This window comes from Panthera uncia, assembly GCF_023721935.1.
Source record: "Panthera uncia isolate 11264 chromosome B3 unlocalized genomic scaffold, Puncia_PCG_1.0 HiC_scaffold_1, whole genome shotgun sequence".
NCBI lineage: Eukaryota > Metazoa > Chordata > Mammalia > Carnivora > Felidae > Panthera > Panthera uncia.
The window spans coordinates 71,175,527-71,185,993 of record NW_026057582.1 but is presented as its reverse complement, the minus strand read 5'-3'; the positions used below and the strand labels follow the sequence as shown (position 1 = coordinate 71,185,993).

Genomic DNA, 10,467 nt, shown 5'->3' with positions numbered 1-10,467 from the left:
GAGCCACCCAGGGGCCCCAAAGTGTCTGACTCTTGACTTCGGCTCAGGTCATGGGTTTAAGCCCCATGTTAAACTCCACCCTGACAGTGAGGACCCTGCTTGGGATTCTCTCTCTCCCTCTCTCTCTGCCCCTCTCCTGCCTTCTCTCTCTCTTGAAATAAATAATCTTAAAAAAAAACAAAACAAAACAAAAAACCTTGTAATCTGGACAAGTACCTCAACTTTTCTGAGCCTCAGTTTCTAAAGCTGTAAGAGAATACTTACCTCATATGGCAGATGTGGAAAGATTAAGTAAGACTTAGGCAGAGCAGTTAGCTGGTGCTCAACAAACACGAATTCTCTCAGCCCCAACAATGACACAAGTCTCTGGCTGTCTCAGCTGTGTTAAAGGGACAGTGAAGGTCCAGAGCTGAGTCACCTTTGCTCCCTCCTACATGAGCCCCTCTGGGGATGCCGGGCACTGTTTGTTTATGGAGTTCTGGCTTTGCTTGTTTCTTCTGGAACCACCTCTTCAAGAAGGGGGGAGCCAAGATCTGCTCACTGGAGTACAGGTGCATACGTGTCTGTAGTTGCTAACAGAAACTGCACCAAGCTGACCCTACTTCCTCCCTCTGCCTCTTACCCAGCATTTCTCACAGCCTCCTCCATGTCCAAGGGCCTAAAAAGGGGACCTTTTCTTGCCTAGATTCTCCCATTATCAAGGTAAGCACAAGCAGCTCCCAGTTCCTCTGCTCTTCTGGCACACAAGTCGAGGCAGACTCTGGACCCTTTGACCTTACTCCAAGCAAGCTGGCCCACTTCTAAGCACCCTGGGGCACCTTGGTACAAGGCCAGTGGGACTCACCCACAGAAGGGCCAGCCTGTTCCTGTCCTTAGGCCCCACTCAGGGCAGATTCTGTCTCTGCAGCTCAACATGAGCTTAACATGGGCCAGGTCAGCCTGGTCAAACAGTAAGCCCCAAGGCTCTGTGAAGGTCCCTGGGCAGGGGCACCCGGGATTGCGTGTGGCGTGGGCGGCTGGCTGAGGCATACGTCAGGAAAGGATCGGGGCTGAGATGAGCAACGGTGCCCCTGGATACCTGGTGGCAGGAACTGAGACAGAGATGAGGTTTTGCAGGGAAAGGCAGGGATGACAATGTTGTAATACTCCCCGGAAGGTGAAACCTGAAAGGAATTGGAGTTGGGTGTGGCCTCGCGGGGGCAGCTGGCTATGCTGACCCCTCCTGCTTCTTTGAGTCCCCACTCTGGGGCTCCCTGTGGTTGTCTGATTGTCTCCTGATGATAACCAAAAGCACTTTGAGAGCCAGACCTGTGTGGTACAGGCCTGCCTGTACCCATCTGCCCTTCCCTGCCCAGGGCAGGGCACGGAGGAGGCTGCAACCGACACCAGCTGCCTGGGAGATGGAAGGGTAGGGAGAAGACTCAGCACAGGGCCCAGGGAGAGGGCCAGGGAGGATGGGCCGGAGGGGCAGCAGGAGCAGTGGAAGGATGGGGTGGGGGGCTGAGAGGGCATAGGCAGAGGGACCCAGGAGAGGGGCTTTGTGGAGGGGTAGACCAGCCAAGGGGACAAGGACCAGGAACCAGACGGGATGGGGGGCAGGCTGCAATGAAGCAATTTCTGAGCTCACTGTGGGGGCTCTGCCCAGGGATGGGGGGGGGGAGGCAAGGAGCTGAAGGGCCTCAGGAAATGTCTCAGAGAGAGTGCCAAGGCCTCTGGTTAGGACAGGGTGGGTAGGAGCCAAGATGAGGAAGGAAAAAGGGCAGGCCTGGGCCCAACCACCTCATCTTGATTTGCCCACTGAGCTTGGGCTCCTGTGGGGCCCTCATGCGGGCTTTTCTTTCACCTTGCCTGGATCCCCACCCCACTCTCACGTCACCCAAAGGGGCCTTTAGGGGTTGATGGGAACTCTTCCTCAGTGACTTGTCCTGAAAGCTGAAATCCACCCCTTGGTCCAGCCCTTGCTGGAGGAAGTCTCTGGCCAATATCACTTCCTTCCAGTTCTCTAGTTGCTTCTTCCTGTATTTTCAGGGTACTCTGTGTAAACTTGGCTATAGCACTGTTCTCACAGACTTAAATAGTCTTCCCTGGTGCCTGGCATGGTGCTGGGAAGAGGATGGGCATTAAATAAACTTTTTTTTGAATGAACATTGATCCTCCCTCAATGTCCTGAGCCTCTCTACTATTGAGTTTCTTAGATCTTGTTTCTCTTCTACCTCCAATCAAAACTCACTGTCCACGTTTCATTCCCTCAGAGCTCTGTACTCTTGCTTATGTTTCCAAGCTTGTTGGAGAGAAGCAGGGTGGTGTTCTGGAGAGAACACTGTACCCTCTGTTTTCTGGGGATACCAGGACTGAGGTCTAACTCCACACAGTGTGGACCCTTGGGGGTCACTTCCTCCCATCAGTGGAAGGTCTAGATGACTTCTAAGGTCTTCCAGGGCTGAAGTGGAAGTCCTTTGTGGGCCAGGACCTGGTTTGTCTTATGCTCTGTGCCCCCAGAGCCAAGAATGGTGACTGGTGCAGAGCACGCTCTTAAATATTTGTTGTGAGAAGGAACTGACAACTTCGATGGCTACCTAGTGCCTGGCGTTTTACACGTTATTTCATTTCATTCCCAGAGTGATGGAGTTAAAATTTGTATATACATTTGCATGACTCTGAAGCCCATACTCTTCCCATAATACTTTGCGGCCTTTAGGAGACGATGCCATTGCACAAGGATTTGTTCTAATGATGGCTGTGAAAGGCTGCAGGAGATCTGGAGGCCCTTATTCTTATCATATCATATAGGCAATGCCTCTGCCCCTCACAGACCTTAGGAGATAATAGGAACTTAGGGTGGTAAGTGGAAGAGGGTGAGAGGGTGGTGAGGCTATCTGATCACTGTCATCTAAATGGGGTGCTTGCGGGGCATCTGGATGGCTGTCAGTTGAGCAACCGACTTCGGCATGGGTTGTGATCTCGCAGTTGGGGGGGTTCAAGCCCCACATCAGGCTCACTGCTGTCAGCGTGGAGCCTGCTTTGGAGCCTCTGCCTGCCCCCACCCCCTGCATCTCCCCCACTCACACTTTCTCTCAAAAATAAATAAACATTGGGGGCACCTGGGTGGCTCAGTCGGTTAAGCATCCGACTTCAGCTCAGGTCACGATCTCGCGGTCCGTGAGTTCGAGCCCCGTGTCGGGCTCTGGGTTGATGGCTCAGAGCCTGGAGCCTGCTTCCGATTCTGTGTCTCCCTCTCTCTCTGCCCCTCCCCCGTTCATGTTCTGTCTCTCTCTGTCTCAAAAATAAATAAACGTTTAAAAAAAATTTTAATAAAAATAAATAAATAAATAAACATTGAAAAAAATAATAGATGGGTGTTTGGTTAGTTCCAGTCACGTGCTAAGCCAGCTCTCTCTAAAAAAAACAAAACAAAACAAAAAGCCCTAATTAGTAGCTTTTGTTGGTTTCTACGGCATATACACTCTCACTGTGGCTAAATTCAAGCAACAAATATGAAGTCACCACTGATTGCAGAGCTGGAAGAGAAGCACATAGTCAGCTCTTTTGCAAGCCAGTGAGCTGCCCTTCGCACACAACTGGAACAGTAAGCAGCGCTGTCCCCAGAAAGCTACAAGAAGGTCATGGCTTCTGCACACACTATGGGCAGCTTTGGGAAATGTCAGCTCTCACTTTGCCTTTTTCAAAGATTAGAAAGACTAGACTGACAGCAGCTGTCCCATTATGTGGATGGCCCTCTAGGCTGCTGCCAGGAAGGCTCCCTCAGAACGGTCCTGGGCTCCCCTTTGGAACACACCCCCTGATGCCTTGCCTCAGGCTGGGACAGCCCCTGGAGCAGGCAAGGCTATTCCTTGCAGTCAGTTCCTCAGGGAGCACTTCAGGTGGAACCATCCTGCAAGGAAGGATGGGTGTGTTGGTGCCATCAGCCTCTGCCTCTCACTTGGATTCGGCCAGTACTTTCCTCCCAAATTCCAGGAAATCATAAATACCAAGGAATCTGCCCTTGCTGTGCCAAGAGCAGGCCCAGCTGGAAGGCAGCAGACATTCCTAAAGAGATGGTGGAATGAGGGGGTGGAAAAGTACTGAGAGATAGGGGTGTGCCAGCTTCTGGTTGGGGAGGGACCCTGCTCCCCAGCTGAGGTGTGGAAACGGGCCTCGCAGCTGAAGAGCAGGTGCCCTTGAGCTGGGCAGCTCTAGAGGGAAGAGTAGGAACAGATGTGGAGGAAAGGGGCCTTGTCCTAGCAAGCTCCTTGAGGACCTAAACAGCTTGCATGTATGTCTTGGAGTCTTTCTCTCAAGTACTTAACACTGGCTAAGCACAGACAGAACCAGCAGTCAAAAATTTGTTGAAAGAGAAATGAGATGTTTATTAGCCTGCAGGATGTTTTTCAATACTAAGGCAAAAAGTAAAATGTAGGGGCAAGTAAAATTAAGGCATAAAGAAGTATCTAAGGGCCCCGAGGGCTCACCCAGGACATACAGTGGAGGTCTTCTCTTCATATCAAGGGTATGAGGTAGGCAGGAGAGGCTGACTTGTTTCACGGAGTCAGGCCCTACCACATAGCCCAAGGGAGAACAGTTGTGAAGTCAGGCCAGGAGGGTTAGAATTTGCTAGTGTAGAGGGTCATAATCCACTTGGGCATACGGAGGAAGCCAGGCAAGTAGGAGGCCAGCCAGCCCATGGTGGAGACATGAGAGAGAACTGAGCTCAAAGACAAATAGTCTTGGACGGGGCGGCCTGTGGAGCACAGGAAGAAGAGAAGGGTTACACTGTCATTTCCCACTCCTCAGACACCTCCGCCTAGGCTAAAGAGCCTGAGTGGGATGTGAGGGAGGAATGGGGAGAAAGTGTGGGAGAAGGTGAAGTGAGCAGGGAACGGAGGAAGGGAGGTCCAGGCTGGCTGCTGGGCCAGAGCTCTTACCATCCACATCCCGAAGCCCATAGCGTCGAGCAAGGTCACAAGATGGCAGCACCTTCCCACTCAGGCTCAGGATATTGGGGTCTGTGGGCACAAATACAGCTGAGAAGGCATGGCAGTGATGCAGTGTGACAAGGTTTGGGCCCAGTGGGACAGGGCACCACTGAAACAGGCTTCGGTGCCCAGAATTCTTTCTTTCTATTCCTAGGCCTCTGACTCCTGGCTATACTTCCTGCGGCTCCCAAACCTCAAACTGGGCCCACATAGGGTCCAGAAGCCGGAGAAAAGAAGGGCATATTCCTCAACCACCTCCTGAGCCAGGACCCAGAACTGGCTACCACCACCCTGCAGATTCTCCATGCCCTTTCTTGTTACCACCTGCTCCCAATCGCTTTACCTGTTGCCAAAGCCACCACACATTTGCCACTCATTTCTGTGGTCTCTGCAGAGCTGAAATCAGATCTGAACTGAAACACAGGGGCAGAGAAGTGAAGGGTTAATTTCCAAGAGAACTGCCCGAATTTCTTTCCCACTTTTAGCTTCTATTCCAAGAGAGACAGGCCCTCATCACTGCACCTGCAGGACCCAGAATCTTAGAAGATGCTTGAGCCGCTCCTCCCTACCTCCAGGTACATCCTGTACCCTGGCACCAGGACGCACTGCCTTTCCTAAGTGGAAGGATCTTGGGATGTCAACTATGTCTGGACCTTCTAGGTTAGTTCAGGGCAGGGGTCAACAGCATGGGCTTCGGGGAAGGAAGCTTTTCCATTTATGGCATACATGACCTTGAGCAAGTTTCTAACCTTTCCAGGTTTCAGAATTGCCATCTGCAAAATGGAGATAATATCTCCTTTGCTGGATGAAAGGACATAATGTATGTATGCTGCTCGGCCCTGCTCCTGCCACAGTAGGCACCTGGGTATTTCCTCTTTGTTACTGTCTTGTCATTGAGGATGGAGAAGCTGATTCCTTTGCATTCCCTGCCTCCTTCGCCCTCCCCCTGCCAACCTGCTTCAACAGGGGATCATCAGCATTGTTGTTTTTCATCACAACCTCCTTCAGTAGTTCTGTCTGCACCAACCCTGGCCACAGAGACACATAGCTGACCCCGTGGCGCCGCAGCTCCTGGGCACAGTCAGCAGCCAGCCTGTCGCACTGTAGAAGGACAGAAGGCAGGGGAGAGCCAGGGTGCCCGGCCACATCACCTTCCTCCCCTGCCTTCCTTGCTTCTGCTGAGGATGCCCCAGCCCTTCTCAGGAGCCCTGTCTCAGCTGTCCACCTTCCCCAGTGTGCTGCCTACCCTGGCCACCCAAGGGGAGCCCAGGCAAAGGGACTGTTTATGAAGGCGCAGAGGGAGAGGTGGGGGCCAGTGGGCCTTACTACTCTGATCATTGGGGATCGGATCTCCTGAGCTATGGGTACCATCACTGTCTGATGCCTCCCTAACCCCTGTGCTCCTGGGTCCTCACCGCAGCTTTGCCAACACCATAGGGGACATTGAAGAGATACTGCAGCCCCCCAATGGAGGAGATGACCACGATGAGTCCCCGGCCAGCTGGTACCATGAGCCGTGCTCCATACACTGAGCACAAGTAGTGACCTCTAGAAGGTGGGGCAAGGAAGGAGAAGGAATACATGACGTTCACTGCTGGCCTGGCTGCTGTAGCCCTGGCAGCTTCCTCTGCCCTCTAAGGCTAGAGGCCACTTCCTGAGAGCAACAGTGGTAAAAGGAACCACCAATGGATGCGTGTAAAGGAAAAACTCAGTTTTCCATTCTCCTATGTAGGGAAAACCCAGCACACATATACTCGGTAACCAGAAAAACATTTCATTTGCATGGGAAACAGGATCCTCCGAGTGAAAACAGGTAGAGAGAATTATAGTTTCAAAAGGAAAGCCCAATCTAAGGTAATGCAAAGGAAAGGCACAGTAAATGTGTATGTGAGTGGGGGGGGGAGATGAGGACATGTTGGTGGGCTTCCCAGAGGCTCACAAAATGGCCTTTATCTTGGAAAATTCATCATGGCTCAGGGACCAAGGCCTGGGCCTCTGCCCAGGCTCAAAACTCTGACCTGCAAGAGATGAGGGAGTGGAAGGCCTCTCTTTGGAAGGCTAAGCATGTGGGCCATAACTGCCAATTATCAGCATTTTAGGTTTTCTTTTCTTGCCTCTTGGCTGACCATCCCTCTCTGTCCTCATAATCTTTCTTCTGCCTTGGAAATCACAACTGGATTCTAATCCTGCTTCCTTGGTATTTCCACAAGAAGCTGTGGGTGTTCTTAAAATGCTTTAGGCACAGATTTTCAGATAATCTCTTAGTTACTCCCACAGGTGGCTGATCACACCCCCATGGAATGCAGTTTCTGAGAGGGCACTACCGTTCCAACAATAAAAAAGAGACACAAGTGGTGTGTCATGCTAGGTGAACTCTTCGTGCTGTGTTTCATCTCACTCCCATGCACATGTATGTGTAACTCTGATGTTGGAGTGCCCTTGCCTATGGATCTGGAGTGAGGATGTGGAGGCTAACATGGCTGGCACTCACCCTCATTGACCTTCTCTTGATCTAAGACAAAAGAATTTCTTTTTTTTGTTAATATCAACTACAGGTGGTGTGCATTATTCAAAGAGGGAGGCTTCCTTCCGATCACGCACTTGGATGTGCAGAGTGAGGCCGGAGAGAGGCCAAGAGCAAGTTCAGTTGTGTCAGTTCTGACAGAAACAAGGTAAAAGTCAATGTTGCCAGGTACGGATCCAACTGGATGGAAATTTTCCAGAGGTGTGAAACAAATGGGACAAAGAGAAGAAGAAAGAGATGGGGAGGTCAGAGAACAAGGGCGGGCATATGAGGAATGGTCCAGGCCCTCAGCTGACTGAATGAGGAGAACCCAGACCCTGGGACAAAGGGAACACTTACCTGAGTCCAACATTGTTGATATCATCCCAGATGGAGGCAGGGCTTTCCCAGAATGCCTTCTTAGTGTTCTTTATAATTGCCTGGAAGGCAAAGGGAGTGTTGTAAATTGGATGATCTAAAGGCAGACAGGTATGAGGGGCTGGATAATGAAAGGGACAATGAGTGGGGATAAGGACTCAGGACTCAGGGGTCAGAGGGGGAGGTTAGGGATGTGGAGCTGGAACCAAAGTGTAAAGGGTACCAGGACCCCAGCGTAGGCGTTGTTGACCAGCACATCCAGACGCCCCTGCTGTTCCCGATCCACTTGCTCAAACAGGCTTTGCACTTCACTCTCCTGGCTTGAATCGCATACCACAGGCACACACTGGCCCCCTCGAGACTGTGCCTGGAGAGACAGAGGGGATATGAGCTTATAGTTACATGAGTGTGAGACATAAGGCAACCCTCTTCAACTCCCAGCTTGGGAGGAGCTGAGAAGGGGAGGGGGCACTAAGAAGGCAAAAGTAGGAATCAAAGCCAGCAGCTGAGGGAATATGGTGAGCAATACTGCCCTCTGGTGTCTGTTTGAGGAGTTTCAGGAATGCTAGGTCCTTTCTCTATAGAGGGAAACAGATTGGGATCTCAAGCTTAAAAACTACATTTACGGAGGCCTACCAGGTGCAAGTCGTTGTACACTCTTACTGGAAGGCAAGGGACAAATAGGGAAGGGGGGATGCTCCTGGGAAAGGAATATCTCTCTTCTTCCTCATCCTTGGTCATTTCCATCATTCACACCCTAAGCTCCCACTCTTCACCACTCACGTGTAACCTCTCCTCTGTCCTGGCCCTCTTACCCTCACATCACCAATGCTCCTGCCTAGTTACTGAAAAATCAAAAACTCTCAGGCATGAACTATTTCTACTTTCCGTTCTACTTCACCCTTCACAAATGAGTCCCCATCCTCTAACTTCAAAGGAAGAAGAAATACCTTATTCAGGACCAATCCTCCTATTCTCCAGATCCATGTTCTAGTTCCCACCCTCTTACCTTCTTGCCTCCTAACTGCTCCCCCGTGCTCCCAGAGCATTCTGTGTCTGCCTCTGATTTCCTGCTGGGTCCTATCTTTCCAAAGCAGAAGTGACATCTTATTTATCTTGGTAACCCCAGTGCTTCTAGCAAACCAAATATTTTTTTATTTTTTTTTTTTTTTTTAACGTTTATTTATTTTTGAGACAGAGAGAGACAGAGCATGAATGGGGGAGGGGCAGAGAGAGAGAGGGAGACACAGAATCGGAAGCAGGCTCCAGGCTCTGAGCCATCAGCCCAGAGCCCGACGCGGGACTCGAACTCACGGACCATGAGATCGTGACCTGAGTTGAAGTCGGACGCTTAACCGACTGAGCCACCCAGGCACCCCACCAAATATATTTTTTAAAACTGAAATCCAGTAAAGAAAAAAAAAAAAGTCAAGTGAAAGTGTACAGCTCAATAAAGTCTTTCCTAAAATAAAGGAAAGCACAGGTCCACAACCCTTCAGCTGCAATTCCAAAATCCCTGAAGGTTTCAAACAGAAGGTTTTTTTTTCATAAAACTCACTTATTGGCAAAATTTGACCTGATCTGAAGTCATTTATGGGCTTCATTTATTCCAGTCTGAATAAATATTCACATTTCGTGGAGGAATATAATGGTTTCAGATAAGGGATTAGTGGAAGGAGTGGTTAATGGGAAGGGCTACCTCAGGTGGTGTGTGTCCCACTTGTTCCAGAGGAAGCACCCACCTCCTCAGCAGTGGCCCGCAGCGTGTCCATATGGCGGCCAGTGATGTAAACTGTGGCACCTGCCTGGCAGAGTTGCAAGGCGATGCCGCGGCCAATACCTCTGGAAGCACCGGTCACCACGCACACTTGGCCCTTCATGGGAGCTGCCATGACTCACATGCAAAGGGGGAAAATCTATGGAAGCAAAGACTTGCTCTGAGGGAAGCCTGCATCTCGTGTATGTGGAAGGGGGACCCGGATAGCGGGAGGGAGGGGGAGCCAAGGTTAGGATCCTGTGAGAAGAGAGAAGTTTCAGAGCGGGAAAACGGTGCAAACCCCAGGGCAAGGCTGTTCGTCCTTTTTGGCAGGCCAAGAAGTAAATAAGGGGGCTCGGTGGGACTGTCCAGGGCTACCCACTTGTAAGGACTCTCTGAAAGGGGTTGACCGGGTGGGGGGCGCTCAGCGCGGCAGCCCCTCAACGGCGGGTCCACGCAGCGTCCTGGGCTATCCAGAGCTCTGGCCTCTGGCGTGGCCCTGGCGGGCTGAGCCCGGAGGGGCGGCTTCCGGGTCGGGGGTAAGAGCGGGGCCCGGGCACGCAGGAGGGGAGCTCGCGCCCTTTACCTGCGCTCCTGCAGTCCCGGCGCCGTCTAGCAGGCAAAGTCCTTGGACTCTAGGACTTCGATTCTGGCTGCGGGGGCGGGACCAGGTGACTGCAACTGGATCAGAGTGTGAGGCTGGGGTGCCAGCCCGCGTTCCCGTCCGGGATCAGCGGAGGGCTTGGAGGAGAGGGTCAGAGAGCACGGGAGGCGGTGCTGGGGCCAGGACTGGCGACTGGAGGCGGGGCGACCTGGGAACACACACAGTCACCCGGCTAGGGGCTGTCGCCAATACC

General features: G+C 51.8%; 1 protein-coding gene across 3 annotated transcripts; it reads right to left on the bottom strand.

Moving 5' to 3' along the window:
• Positions 1–4,349: 4,349 nt before the first annotated feature.
• DHRS1 (dehydrogenase/reductase 1) lies at positions 4,350–10,448 on the bottom strand. Of its 3 annotated transcripts, none has more exons than XM_049613003.1 (9): positions 10,197–10,448; positions 9,597–9,770; positions 8,078–8,221; positions 7,837–7,916; positions 6,389–6,521; positions 5,928–6,074; positions 5,317–5,386; positions 4,923–5,003; positions 4,350–4,738 (listed from the first exon to the last, which is right to left on the bottom strand). In XM_049613003.1, exons 2-9 carry the CDS (start codon positions 9,744–9,746, stop codon positions 4,602–4,604), a joined length of 942 nt encoding a protein of 313 aa, XP_049468960.1. In that variant the 5' UTR covers positions 9,747–9,770; positions 10,197–10,448; the 3' UTR covers positions 4,350–4,601. The 3 variants fall into 3 exon arrangements, with proteins under 3 accessions (XP_049468960.1, XP_049468962.1, XP_049468961.1); XM_049613005.1 differs by lacking the exon at positions 10,197–10,448 and adding an exon at positions 9,993–10,165; XM_049613004.1 differs by lacking the exon at positions 10,197–10,448 and having other exon boundaries at positions 9,597–9,965.
• Between the last annotated feature and the right edge of the window lie 19 nt (positions 10,449–10,467).